General features: G+C 37.6%; 1 protein-coding gene across 1 annotated transcript in view; it reads right to left on the bottom strand.

Moving 5' to 3' along the window:
- Positions 1–2025: 2025 nt before the first annotated feature.
- The window catches only part of syn2b (synapsin IIb), a 76241-nt gene continuing 62739 nt past the window's right edge, over positions 2026–15527 (bottom strand). The window contains exons 8-13 of the mRNA XM_083534135.1: positions 15190–15264; positions 11657–11759; positions 8877–9029; positions 8487–8553; positions 3726–4296; positions 2026–2989 (exon numbers count right to left, since the gene is read on the bottom strand). Coding sequence (XP_083390261.1) covers positions 2860–2989; positions 3726–4296; positions 8487–8553; positions 8877–9029; positions 11657–11759; positions 15190–15264 — 1099 coding nt within the window. The 3' untranslated portion in view covers positions 2026–2859. The remainder of the gene's footprint in view (positions 2990–3725; positions 4297–8486; positions 8554–8876; positions 9030–11656; positions 11760–15189; positions 15265–15527) is intronic.

The raw sequence follows: 15527 nt of genomic DNA, 5'->3' as shown, positions 1-15527 counted from the left end.
AGCATCTCTGTAATTATTTCTAGAAGCATTCATATCATTAAAAAAAATTAAAAGAATGAGTAAAATAAATACATTTTTCTGATATATATGTATTTTTGAAATTTGATACTGCTGTTTGACATTTTCCATCAGTTCCATGTGTGGATATATTTTAAATTGAATAATTTTTTTCCAAAAATGTTTTTTTTTTCTTACTGCTTCAGTCCTATGGGGTGCCACATTAGAAAATAAGTGGACAAAGTCATTTTCCTAAGGAAGGTCAAACTCACCAAAATGTGTGTAAGGAAGCAGCCATTAAATCACACAATTGGTTCTTAGACTAGTTTGAATGATCTAACCTGTAAATCAGTATTGTGAGGAAAAATCAGTGGTGAAATAAAAAGTGATGAATAATACATAAGAAGGTGAAGTAAGAAGGTGCAAGAATAATACAGAGAGCTTTCTGAATTCAACACACTTTAGCATAGACTGAATCCTTAAGCACAGCATGAAAGTTAATTTTGGAAAAATATGGATAGGGCTTATCTCAGGAACGCTGGGAACTAGATGTGAGGTGGAATGCCAGTCCACTACAGGGTGCAACGCACACACTTATTCACACTTGGTGGCAATTCAGAATAAGCCCACCAACTTGCATGCTTTTACACGCTGGGAAGGAACCAGATAGGCCAAAGGAAATGCATAGAAACATGCGGAGAACATGAGAAAGCTGACAGACAGTAGAGTTCGGAATTGAGTCCTGGAGCTCTGGATCAGCATCACTACCTGCTGTGCCACCACAGTCACAAATGATTTATGTTTTTTTAACATTGTGTCAAAATTGTTAAATGTATTTGCAACATCGGTTTAGATGTCTGTTGAGATTTATAGCTCTTTCTCCCTATTTGGGAGTCTAGTCATGTATTATGCCTTGTATTCTTATAACTGCCTGAAGGTGTTGAGCAGATGCCAAATGTCTCTTTTCTCAATATTGTTTCTGGTGTGCCCCAACTTGAGAATAACAACTATACACCAACCAGGCATAACCTTATGTACACCGATCAGGCATACCATTATGACCACCTGCCAAATATTTTGCTGTCCCCTCTTTTGTTAAAACAGTCCTGACCCATTGAGCATTAACAGCATTAACTTATTCAGCAATCTCATCTGTTGAATTGGACCACACTGGCCAGCCTCCGCTCCCCACGTGCATCATTGAGCCTTGGCCACCCATGACCTTGTTGCCAGTTCACCACTGTTCCTTCCTTGGACCACTTTTGATAGATGCTGACCACTGCAGACTGGGAACATCCCACAAGAGCTGCAGTTGTGGAGATCCTTTGACCCAGTCTTCTACGCTTGCTCAATTTTTCCTGCTTCTAACACATCAATTTTGAGGTCAAAATGTGCTGCTAAATATATCCCTCCCGCTAACAGGTGCCATGATGAAGAGATAATTAGTGTTAATCACTTCACCGGTCATGTTATAATGTAAAATTATGTCTGATCGGTATCCCCATCATTTTATATAAGTAGTATTTATATTATCCATATTACTATGTAGTTAGCAAAATCATCATCAAAAATTGTCTAAAAGTGTTTTAAAGTTACCTGCAGTATACTGTAGGTAACTTTCTTTGTGCATTTATACATATTATGCACCAGGATAGTCGATGTTTTGCATACACTTACCTAGGTACGACCTAAAAATAATGTTTAACATTACCCTTCCGATCAACCCTTTCTATTATATAGTGACCATAAAAGTAGAACTGGAAATGTAGGGGGGACTGATTATTAACCAGCAGTCACACAAGATTATTGTTGTGTCTTGGTAGACATAAAAAAGAAGCCATTTCTTCTACATACATAGATTTGTGTATTCGTAATAAATATCTACCAGACAAGATGTTCTTGTTAGCAATGTTAGTACTTTAGTGCACACAAATAAATATCAAACATGCCTCCCATTTATAAAGAAAAGACATTGATAAAAGCATCTATCTCAAACTAATAACGGACATGCTCATAATGAGCAACGAAGAATTAGTGGAATGAAGCGCCACATATTTATTGACACCTGTACAGAAAAAAAAACAACTGTCACAGAGTCATGCAAAGCAGAAACACTCAGACCAAAGAAAACACAACGTGAACAATATATGACACCAAAAATAAATTAACCTCCTGAGATGCTGAACATACAGAACAATACGATATGTAAGGATACTACATGGCACTCATGATTAATTGAACATGTTGATACGTTTGGAACCAGAGCCACACCAAAAAACATCAGGCATTCCACTGAAACGTCACTACTGCATTAAAATCAGACCCGTCCAAGCACTGCATACTGTAGGAAACTTGGATCGGAAAGTGCTTGTATAAAGGTCCCGTCGAGGTATTGTTGAACTATTTCATATTACAACAGATCAACTAGATATACACACTGCATGGGAGCGACAAGGGAAACCACTCACAGATATTTTTATCTTTGGGCAACTGAAATACACTTCATATACAATAAGGCTACAACATCAAGGGGTATTATAACAGACGACGTCAGCACACATCAGGCTCTTCTCTCTTGATTACCTTAGACATCCATTTACTCGAAAACCATGCATCTGAACATTGCCCACTTCCTCCTCATACATATGGCAAATGTTTCAGTCCAGTGCAAATCAGAACAGAACAGCTTGCCAGAACAATCACTGTACATCACACTCCACTTGCTTATTGACAGTCGAACATTTACAGCAGAGTTGGGAGGAGGGTACAATGTATTACAGCTACACAGACTTAACCTCAGACCAGGACACACTTCTTGTCAATGAAGTCCAAGCCAACTATTTCTCCACCATAAACTTGTCACTAGTCGGAGAACAAGCTGGCAAAAGACTTCCGCAGGTTTCGAATGGTCTCGGCCTTGGCTTCATCCTCATTGCCAGAGCGGAAGGTCTCACCAAAGGCATTAAAGGCGTTGGTCAGGGACTGGGATTTACTGCAAAAGAGACACAAAAAGTAGAGAATATTGTAAACTTATTGGCCAAAGTCTTGTTTAAGATAATTACAATGTCTAATCTCAGTAGATGCTGCACAGTGAGGTGTGTTCATATAGTACCGAATGTTTACTTGAGTTAAACATGTCGAGTGATGTGGGAATTAAACAGAGACAAAAATCAATTTATCTTCAAAAAAATCATACGAATCAAAAGGAAAATCCAAAAAAGCTTGAAAAAAACCCAATTTAAAGTTACTAATAATATATGTGACATTACCCAACACATTAAAATAATTAATAATATTATTCTTTCATAAATACTTATATAGATATATATATATATATATATATTTAAATTTTATAGGCTGCTGAATAATGGTGACGGTCACACTGTTTAATTAAATGTAATTACAATTACTTGGACTAGTCTAGCCCTGTGTCTTTTTAGGTATTGTTTTGAAAAGTGTTGATCTAAACGATAAATGCAAAAAAATCTTCTTACTTTCTACTCAAGAAAACTTATTTTTGCAAGTAACTACATGCAGGATTTCCTAATTAGAGTGGTGTACTCTAAAAACAACTAAAACACTTGGGCAACCAAACATTAGATTGCCCCATGTAAATGCCGATGGAACTTTAGTGTCAGTGGGCACAAAATTTTATGTGAACGGTTAAATCTGCATCGATGGCTAAACTAAATCTTGCCCAAGAGAGCTTCTTTCAGTATAAACTTTACTTTAAGAAAGGATGCGATGACTTCTGTTGTGGTGCAGGCTGATCCTCTACAGCAGAGGGTGCAGGAGGTGAAGATGTCGATTCAGACGGGGCCACATTCTGAACTGGAACCTGGACTTGCTCTTTAGGCAGAGGTTTGGCCTGGACCTGTGGCTTAGTGGGAGACTGGTTTTTAGTTGGTGCTTTGGGTACGGATTGAACCTGTGTTGGAGCTGCATCGGTCTGGATTTGGCTGTGATCTGCTGATTCAGGCTGGACTTTAGCTGGGGCCTTTGCCAAAGGTGGGGTCTGGGGCTTGGGCTGGAGCTGAGGCTTGGAGTTTCTGCGCACTGGAGGCACAGGCTTTGGTGGAAGTGGTTTTGGAACCTGGGGCTTTGGGGGTAAATCTGTTGGTTTTCCAGGTGCTGGAGTGGGTGAAGCCTGAGGATGGGCTTTGGGTTGCTGGGTTGTGGGTGGAGGGGTTGGGGAAGGAGTTGTTTTTAAGACGGGATCTGGTCCAGGTGCACTAGATGCTGATGCGGCCAGTGGCTCTTGAGTCTTGGGTTGGGACTCTTTGGGTTTCGCTGGGGCTCCTAGAGTTTAGTACAAGACAGACTCACTCATTACATTAGATTACATTTCACAGATGACAATAATTTTAAATCCAGCACCAGATGCTTATAATAATATATCAAATTAACAAAAGACTCACCCCCTGAATCAGACCAAAGTAAAGGAACAGGTGGATACAAACAAAGAAAACCAGAAGGAAAATTCATGCTTTGTACTACAAAAATTTTTTTTCTTAAATAAAAAATAAATAAAAATAAAATAAAAAACTGAAACAAAGAAAAGGATCAAAGACGTGGATGCAAAAAAAAATCTTTACCTTCAAACTACAAAATGAGATCAGCAAAAAACAAAAGGGAAAAAAACTAATAAAAACAAAATAAAGCTGAGAAATTGTATGTTGTTGGATCTCTGTTGTGATGGCACTTTTCGGCATCTCTTTAACCCTCATATTTTATTTACTACTTAACAAAAGGTGTTCCATTACCCTTAGCCGAATCTTAACATTTTACAGCAGTACATTTCTGTTTAAATAATCAATATACAGCATTTGGAGCAGCATGATTGATAGCTGGTATCAAATATCACTTTGATTCACAAACTTTGTTTTTCTCAGATCAAAATGACGAACATAATGTCTGCAATACAACAATGATGTGACAAATATTTTTGATTTATCAAAACTTAATAGTTCTGGCTATACCTTCTACATAAGGGTTAATATGCCATTAGACATAAGAAAAAGTGTGTGTGTACATATATATATATATATATATATATATATATATATATATATATATATATATATATATATATATATATATATATATATATAATAAATTTCAAACATATTACTCAAAATCACACACAGCATTTTTCTTCATTGTATCTATAATTGGAATCTATTCAGTGATTCTTAATTAAATATTCAAATATTGTGTGTGCTGGAGAGTAAGAAATGAATAAGAACTAACAGTAATAAACTAAAATTCGAAATAAATTAGGATTCAGTAACACAACTTGTGTAATAGGGGAACTTTATTACTTTGGGCTTGGGGGTGGGGGATTTTGTGTATGTTATGTACAGTCAAAGCTGTACTTAATTAAAGTACTGGATTTAAAGAATAATCCCGGGCTCAAGAATTATTAAAGCCTAATATAACATAATGCAGTGACCATTCAGCAGAAAATGAAAAAACATTCACAAACATCTTTAAATGGAAATTCCTACCTTAAAGATTTTTCTGTTTAACCTCATTACTAACATGAATCACTTCTAGACATGCAACATACAAAAAACTAAAAATCCAAACAGAACAGTTCTACTCGGTTACATTTACCACCTAATACTGTCATCAATACATAAAATATAGAACACACATGGTACTATGTTATTCCACTAAACATTACTATTCATTTAATCATATAGATTATAGTTCTAAAAATATTAAACAATCTCAGTATCGTTATGAATGCATTGCATCAGAAGACCATTATTTGTTTACTTATAGTGAGCTTGTACATAGTAGCACTTTCATATTTTATAACAGTCATAGAAGAAGTAATGAAACACATTGCAGACATGGCATGTTATGCACCCCAACTATTTGAGCAGAACTATATAGCTGCTTTGACACTTTTTGCCACCTGTATAAATGCTCAAATACTGAACACTAATACTGAGCTTGGAGCATTGAAAGCATTATCATGGTATTTTTAGGCAAACTGAAACACCAACTATAAATTTCCACACTCTGAGTTCCTTCCTCATCTGAAGTGCTGATTCCACTTTCCAACTGATTCTACAGCAATAAATGTTTCTGTGTTTGATTAATCTTAAAACACCAAATTCAAACTGAAGGTTTTGCATGACCTGTTAAAGTTGGTAGCCGTATCTCTACACATTTGCCTTGGGAACAAACTTTAAACAAAAGCAACACAATTAACTATATGTAACCAGGCAATTGCATTCACATTACATTTAACTATGCAGCACAGAGACCTTGCACACAGCAGTTGGTTGGCAGCATTTACCCACATAAAAAGGTGCCTACAACTTTTATGAACAAACTAGTGGTGCAACAATATGGCATACTGAATTGTTTGAAATTAGGCTCAAGATTTTATGCATGCAAGATAGAATAACGGTTTGATAATACCACTTATATTATATAAGGTGTTCTAAACATTTAAATTCAATCATGCCTACATTCTTTTATCTGAAACAATTGCATAAAGAACATTCTTTCCTACACGTGTAACATTCAGCCCAGACAATTCCAGTCTGGTACACCAGAGGGTGATCTTCACAAAACTTTCTTGTCATGCTTCCTGTAAAAAGGAGCTTGTTTTCCTGGAAAACATAAGAATTTTCTAATGTAATATGCAATGCCTTTTTGTTAGTGCAAGTGATTACTATTTTAGGGATATCAACAAGATTTTCAAGATGCTGAACCTTCTCATCACAAGGCACTTGCACTGGTCAAGCTATCTTCAATCTCACCCTGCTAACGCAGTGATACACAGGTTTCAAGGGGGGATTCCTAGAGGTTTTTAGCCACTCAGGCTGAGAAAGGATGCCATGGAGAGACTACTTACATGAAAACATTGGGAACTATTTACTAATGATTTTGTGTTAAGCTTTCACTTTAGCAGCCGAAAATGACCGAAATGAGTCAATGGTGAATGAAGATTCTTTTGTCAGAATTTCAGTCCCTTCAACTGGCTATCTGAATTGACAATGTGACTAAAGTCTGCCACCATGGCAGTCTAAATTTTGAATGCACACTAAGTTAACATTGAACCGATGGACAGCTAAAACCAAGCTACAATCTTTGGCTTGTGCACGAACTGTTTGGACCCAAACATCAGAGCCACACCACAGGTGAGTAGTAGTAACATTACTCTTATGATAAAGAATGTCCATATCATGCTGTCTCTTAAATTATTTCTGTATTCTGGGTCTAATTTCATCCTTGCTCTTGTAGCTAAGATAAAAACGTAGCTAAGATACATAGGCCTTGTTACAAGTCCATATACAGTTGTAGCCATAGTTGGGAGTAGGAAACAAAACCAGATACACACCAGTGTATTGAACTCAGAAATTGCTCATGGACACCCATTTGCCATAAAAACACAATTGCATTGGCTCTCCTTGTTTATGGTATTACCAAAGAACACTATTCCAATGCCCTAAACAGATCTAGATGAAGTTTTTAGTAAAACCAAGGCTTAAAGTTAACTTCCCATAGACTATTCAACTGACCTTCCGTCAGGGGCTATTCACCCTATATGAATTGTTTAATCATAAAAAAAATAAAGAAAAAAAAAAAAGAAAAAAAAGAAACTTTTTGCATCAACCAACCACAACCTGAGATTTACATTGCTTTCTAGGGTATGCCAAATTTATAAAAAGTTCAAAAGGGCTTTAGCAGTGTGATCCCTCCGCTACCCTTGATTCACAAAGAAGCTGAAGTGAAACCAAGAGGTAGCCTTTTCTGTAGCCTTTGCAACATGGAAAAACTGGTAAACTCCTGGCTATCAAGGCAGCCTTAGAGCAATGGCAACATTGGCCTGAGGGTGCAGAGGATGTCCATGATTGCTAAGCTTGCTTGGGAGCAGAGCACGCTAGGTCGGTTTTCGAGGGAGAGGTTGCCTACTGATCACCAATTACAAGAACCACAAGAGAATCATAAGAGTATGTCAAGACTTCCAGGAGACCCCACTTCAGGCCAAATGCACCCTTTACTTGCACTTACCTATTAATTACAATTATTATAAAATATGTTGTAATTAAATAATGATGATATAGTGCACAGGCCAAGTAAGAGTACAATACACTGCATTCTGTAAATGAGTTTGAATTGATCATGCAAACAATAGCATTAAGGTATGGTACTTTTATAATGTTTTATACTGTAATTAACTGAAATAAAAAAGGTACATATTCAAGTCGTACACCATCGTTATTATGTAGAATTTGATCAAATGTGATAAGTGCACCATGAATTCCCTCGGACAAATATGTAACGTGAGCCTCATCTGAACTGCACCACTCAGTGCCTAGAATTATCACTCAATAAATGACTTCTGAAAACTCTTTGTACTGCAGCAGATAGATCTGTGCGGACATGCCGTGTGTGAAATCAGTGTGACTGGACTCTTTTTATTTCTCCAGTAACTCCACTACAGTCAAGAATTTATTGTAAACCACCTTGCGGAGGAACTCGCTGGGACAGAGGCTTTGTATGGTCAGCCGGTCCTTCCTTTACAGCAGGGCTCTGTGGAAACACACAAATTATACACAACCTACAACGTCTGGCGGGTATATATATTGATGTCTTTCTGACTCAACAGTAGGTGGCGCCTGTTAGACAGAATATTGGACATTTCTTTAAACCAGTGATGCAATTTATGTTGTCTCAAATGATTTAAGCTAATCCATGCTCACAATTTCATAATGACAGAAAATTAATTTATGCAATGATAGTAAGGAGCAAAAAAGACATGGAACATCAAATTCTTTTCAAAGCTATATTTCCCTCATATAGGCACTCAACATGTATCAGTTTCAAAATTAGTTGTGGTAAGGTGGATTTGCTACCTGTGGTTGTTGGACAGCAGCTGGAGGCCGCTGCTGAGTTCGAGTAGGTGCCCGAGTTGCTAACTGGCTCATCTTGGCCAGAACAACATCGGATATCAGCTGCCGGTCTTCTGATTGGTGGTCCCCGATGAGCGGCATGGAGGAGCCCACCACCTGAAGAGAAATAATACAAAGATCAGTTGTATCTTAATCTCAGTGGTGGACAGTAACAAAGTAAATGTAATTTTGTTGTACTGTACATGAGTAGCTTTTTCATGTATCTGTACTTTACTGAAGTGTTTCTATTTGGGGAGACTTTTAATTCAACTTCACTACATTTCATAGTCAAATATCTTACTTTTTACACAACTACAATTTGTGAAATCAGTTGTTCCTTTTTATTAATGAGTGGATAAAAACTTAACTGGTCAAGCACACAGTAAAACACCATTTAGGCTGATTGTTTTGATTGCCTATTGGTGGTATCTACTATCTAAATCTACTGATATCTACATACAACAATAAAGAACATACAATTCAGTATCAGTTCAACAGCAAGCATAACATTTTTAGAGTAATTCCAGATAGAAGAATCTTCTGACTCTGTACGACTTCTGTCCTTCATTTTCTAGTGCCTTCTCTGCCTGCCTCGGCCATGTACAATTTCTTCTTACAAGAATTCTCCTTCCATTCGGAGGAACATTGCCATAATAAATTATAGTACTTTGTATACTTAAGTACGTTTAAAGGCAATTACATACTTTTGTACCTTTAATCAAGCGAAAGTTTGAAGGAGGCACTTTTACTGGAGTAAAATTAACTAAAATGTATCCCTACTTTAACTCAATTATATGGTTTGTGTACTTTGTTCTCCAGTGGTTAATCTCTTGTGCTACAAACTACAACTAAAATAAGAAAGGTCATGTCTGCATGAAGATACTGCACATAATATCATAGTATTTCATCTTAAAATGCTATGACCAAAATGAATAAATCTTTCAAAATCCTGAGTGCTTTATGTTTAATTCCAATTTTAGTACATTATTTTAATTTCCTGTTTTCTCCATCCTGTTCATTTCTGCTTCATTAGGTTAAATCCCTATTTCGTTATTATTGAGCCTTATTTATGCAGCCGATCAACATTTCAGCCTTAAAAAAAAAAAAGATTATTAGTAGTCTTAATGATCTTCTTTTAGGTATTTGAGAGAATTGCTGGAATTCATGTCAGTTATCCAATTTGAATCCTGTCGATCTGGATACAAATGATTTTCTTATCTAGTGGATTTACATGAATATCAAAATGATTGTGTAAAAGCACATGTGTATAATTTTTCGAAGACATTTTTAAGGCTTAACTAGTTAAAACCAGTTAAAAACCAGTTATAAACTTAACTAGTAAAATCCTGTTTAAATCCAGGCTACAAAATAAAGAAATGAGGCCTAATGTTTTGACGTGTCTCTATTAACTAGTAAAGTTTTATTACCCTGTGCATAGATATTATTTCCTAGGAAGGTTTTCATAGTTCCCAGTTCTCAACCGTATCCACCCAAATTACCAGTTAATTAGGCACACCTATTAGTCTTTTTCCGAATAACAGCATTAATTCACAAAGACATGGATTCTATACTTGCTGCATTATGCATTCATTTTGAACCATGCAGAAATGATTGTTCTATGTTAGATGACTGCACATCTTTCTGTGAGCAGCTCTTTGCACCTTTGCACCATCGCACCATCTTGAAGATGGTGGGTGGTGCAGTAGGGATTATGCATGACACAGAAGCTGAGACAACTATACATTACAATACTATTATTCCTGAACATGAACTATCTATATACCTCACATGAACTATCATGACATTTTTTGTTTGTAAATATCTATAATCTTACCTTTTTATTTTACATTTTAACTTCTAAGTTATTTAAGTTATTTTCTTCTCCTAGCTATTCGTGCTTTAGCTGATTGTCAAATACAATTAGGTTGTTTTTGTTTTCCCTATTAAAATAATATTTCTGCATGAAGTCATTTGTAATAATTTAAAAAGTTATATTAAGGCAACAGCTGCTTAACAGCTAGGATGTACTGTACAGGCAACAAAAATGTAAATAAATTTTAAGTATAATGTCTGTGACTAAGTTTGGTTCAATGCTTTCCTATTTTAGAAGGTGAAAGCTTGCAGCTGCAAAGGGCAGAGGACCATAAACACACATGGTCACATAAAAAGGAGGTTACATAAGCACTGTCCCTCCTTTTTAGGGCCTCCACAGTTTTAATGGAATGTCTTCAATTTCTTTACAGCATTTTGTAGACATAGTCTACTGCATTTAAAACTAAACATTGTAAAAAAAAAAAGTTACCTGTGTTCTAAAAGTTTCTGTCAAGTTGTTATTATCTCTTTTATATGAAAATGCACAAATGGGCAATAGTAGCTCAGAAGATGATACAACTGTTTTTACACAGCACCAAGTATTGTGATTAAATGCTATTTTAGACCAATTCATGCCCTTTTTGATATTTTATTAATAACTTAACTTAATAGTTTAATCATTGCTATCAGTGACTTTGCATTCCTCTTCAGTCTCAGGTTTTCAGAAAATACTTTCACATTTTATCATATGCCAATTGTGTGATATGATAAATATTCTTTAAATATTTCATTTTTTTTAAAAATTATTTAAATTTAAACTTTATAAATTTAGCACCTGGTGTTTCCTAATTCTGGCCTTTCAGATCGCCTAACCGTAGCCCTAGGAGCAGATTGTAAAATATTGATCGTTATTGTTACTAACACTGTCTTACCTCAGTAATGTAGTCTTTTCCATCCTTTCCATGAATGGCTTTAACAGCACAGATATCCAGCCCTCCAAAAATTTCTGAACAAATGTCAACCCACATCTTATATCTGTGTGACAAAAGAGCAGAGGCCAACAATTGATTAATTAAAAAATAAATAAATATTAATATTTGACTTGTTTTTGGAGTGCATTTTAATTTCTTTTCTTTTTCAATCTAACCAGTTAATAAAGATATGTGTTAAATGGTTTTACAATAAATTATATATCTGGGCTGCTTGGTATTTGACTATTGGCAGATGAGTAACACAGAAAACCTGCAGAATGAATGTGCCTTTCTTGGCAAAGGGCAGTGTGGAGATGATGTAGATTGTCTCTAGGTTACATATGTAACCTTGGTTCCCAGATTGAATGAGATGCTGCGTCATAACGCTTTGGGAACGCTTCAACGTTGTCCACGCCCTGAATCGCATGTGTAATCAGTCCAATGATGGGATGATGTCACGACAAGGAAGCTATAAAAAGCACATGCTAGGAAGCGCTGCAGGGATGCAGGCAGTGTGACTTAGAGATGCTGCGTCTAATTCTTTAAGGAAACCAGGGTAACATACGTAACCTGCGTCACAAACAACCATGTCGCCAAACAGACCAGTAGGCACTACCGGGGCATCTAACAGCACAGAGAGGCCTCTCAGTGGAGACGAGGGCGGACATGGCCAATGGCCCTAGTGGTCTCCTTAGTAGCCCTAAAGAGCCAGGTCTAAAGCACCACACAGCTGTAGGACCTGATTGCCCTGAAGGAACTTCATGTCTAGCTCTCGCAGCAAATCAGCCTGATAAGCCTGCAGCTTCGATGTGTGCAGGCAACCAGCAGCTTGACCTGCTGTGGTATAAGTTGTATGAAGCGGCTTGTTGGGCAGTACCGGAGACCTGAGGAATAATGTAACGCCCAGGGAGCAGTAGCCAGCGAGCGTCTCTTTAACCCGAGGCATTGTCCCATAGCTGTGCTCTTTCAGCTCTACTATGTTAGCATAGAAAGAGGAATTGGAGCTGAAGAGGTGGGGCGTATATAGATGACCTCTGGACCTAGACACGTCAGTGCTTTGGGGTAGTGATGTCGGTTGCAGAAAGCATTCTTTAAGTTTGCTGGACGGGCGCTGTTTCTGCTGCTCTGCCGGTCAAGTGGCAACAAGTGTCTGTGCACCTTTCCCCCCCATCGTGCTGCTTCCGGGAGTTCTGGAAAGAGTTCGCCGGGACGGAGTCTGCCTACTCCTGGTAGCCCCAAGGTGGCCAAGCAAACTATGGTTCGCGTACCTAGTAGCTCTCTTCAAGCACAATCCATGGGAGATCTCCTTTCCCAGCTCTCCTTTCCCCCGCTCAGAGTTGTGGAGGCTGTAGCTAAGGCCCCTGAGGGGGCACAGCTCTGAGGTTCTAGCCTCCTCACCGAGGTGGTAGAACCATTCTTCACTCCAGAGCTCCCTCCACAAGGAGGATGTATTCAGCCAGGTGGCATCTGTTCTGCTTGTGGTGTGACCACCAGAAGCTGGATCCAATCCACTGCCCGTTTAGCTCAATGCTGTAGTTTCTCCAGGGACAGTTCACCAAGTCTACGCGTCTGCCATTTCAGCTTTCCATGACCCGTAAGATTACAGGCATTCTATCCTTCTCCATTCCAGGCCCCAGACCAGGAAAAACTGAACCGGCTGTGTCCGGTACGCGCACTGGACACTTACGTCCACAGGATGGCTCCTTGGAGGAAAACTGATCAGCTGCTCGTCTGCTACGACCCTCCCAGGAGAGGCCTCCCTGCTAATAAGCAGACTCTGAGCAGATGGATCGTTGATGCCATCACATCATGCTATTGGTCCTCTGGTCTACCCATTCCAGAGCTCACTCCACCTGGAGTGTGGCTGCCTCCACAGCTTGGTCCTCGGGAGTACACCTCCAACGCTGAGGTTTGGTCCACCCTGCTGATCTTTGTGTGGTTCTATAACTTGGACCGCAGTGCCACTCCTGGCCCCTCTGTCCTCATCTAGCCATGTGTAAACATACCCACTAGTCAGGGACTGGTCAGTCTGGTGTGATTGGACACTCGTTCCCAAAGCGTTTTGACACAGCTCAAGATCCTGAAAGGGAATGTCTCTAGGTTACGTATGTAACCCTAGTTCCCTGAGGGAACGAGACACTGTGTCTCTAAGCCACACTGCTGGCATCCCTGCAGCGCCTCCTTCTCCTTTACAGAAGCTGGCACTAGCTTCACTCCTTGTGTGTTTTATAATTCCTGGTCATATATAACCCCGCTGGTGACGGCCAGCGTCCAATTTCTGACTGATTTCACACATTATTTCAGAGCGTGAACACTCGGGCACGTTCCCAAAGCGATTTAAGCGATTAGTGTCTCGTTCTCTCAGGGAACTAGGGTTACATACGTAACCTAGAGACGTTACTAAACATTACCAAATGCTTTGTCACATGACATCTACCCACCGTGAAGGGTAAAGACAAACATGTGTTTCCACTGAGGCATATGTAGCCACCCTCTGCATCTTTGTGAAACACTGAAAGGAAAGATTTATTTGCCCACAAACATTCACAATTGGCTACCTGTGTTCTGAGTGATAGAGGAAAATAAGTAATTTTTCCTCTATCCACCTTTCCAACTCAGTAAGCATGACCAATTTTGGCTTCTGGACTTGGCTAATATACTGTTTTGAACTTGAACTCTTCTGAGGATAGGCTGAATGCTGTCTGATTTGTCATTGAGGAAACTGAACACATGAAGACAGTGCCATAGTCAATATACAGTACAGTACAGTACAGTACAATATAGTACTGTAAAAAGTCTTAGGCACATGCAAAAAAATGGTGTGAAGAAAAGATGCATTTAAAAATAATAATGAATTGAAAATTCTATATGAAAAAGTTAATATTTGGTGTGGAAAAAATATCAGTAGACTCAGGTACACTTTGTGCAGTTTAATAAATTAGTTGAAAAGATGCCATAATGTTTTTAAAGTATATATATATATATATATATATATATATATATATATATATATATATATATATATATATATATATATATATATATAATGTATGTATTTTATTTTTATATTGTCAATATATAGTCATCAAATAAACATATATAACGAAACCTGGATTAAAAAAACATAGGGTGTCTAAGAATATTTTTGCAGTTTGTTATATGCAGAAAATTCATATCTCAAACAATAAAAAAAACAACAACTCAGATCCAAATGATGCATGATTAAGAGAAGTTCAAATAGATAGTATGACTGAAATAAACTGAAAACAGGTATGTGGATCCAGAATCACGAATAGTGGAATCAACTGTGGAATAATGTGCAACAATTTTCTAGTTCTAGTAACTTTACATTATGAATGTTATGAAAGGTTGAATGTTATGAATCTAAATAATGATTTAGCCTGTTTCAATGCTGAAGAAAAAGAGACTTGGGAAATTCTTATAATGACATTTTATTCTTAAATTTTTGAGTTTGCAATTGTATGCCTACTTACTTGTCTGTCATAGCTACTTGTTCCAGCATGGCAGAGCCAGTGTTTGATTTCCAGTTGCCAGAGATGGATGTTCTCCTGTAAGTGAATAAAATGTAATATACTCCAAAGCAATAAAAAATCTGTCTCTTTAGTAAGCTCAAAGCTTCAGGGGGCTTACATAATATCTGTCTGATCAGTGGCATTGATAATAATAATTAAATAATATTATTTCTCACTATCACTATAGATGACAGCTTAGGCATTTTTCTCTAAATGTCCTAAAGAACTAGAGGCAAATAATGCTTAAGAGATTTGACAGTCAATTTTAAGGAAATAAAAACAGCATAATGCAGTGGTTC

The sequence above is a fragment of the Silurus aristotelis genome, assembly GCF_946808225.1.
Source record: "Silurus aristotelis genome assembly, chromosome: 28".
Classification (NCBI taxonomy): Eukaryota; Metazoa; Chordata; class Actinopteri; order Siluriformes; family Siluridae; genus Silurus; species Silurus aristotelis.
This window is presented reverse-complemented; position numbering and strand designations above follow the sequence as displayed.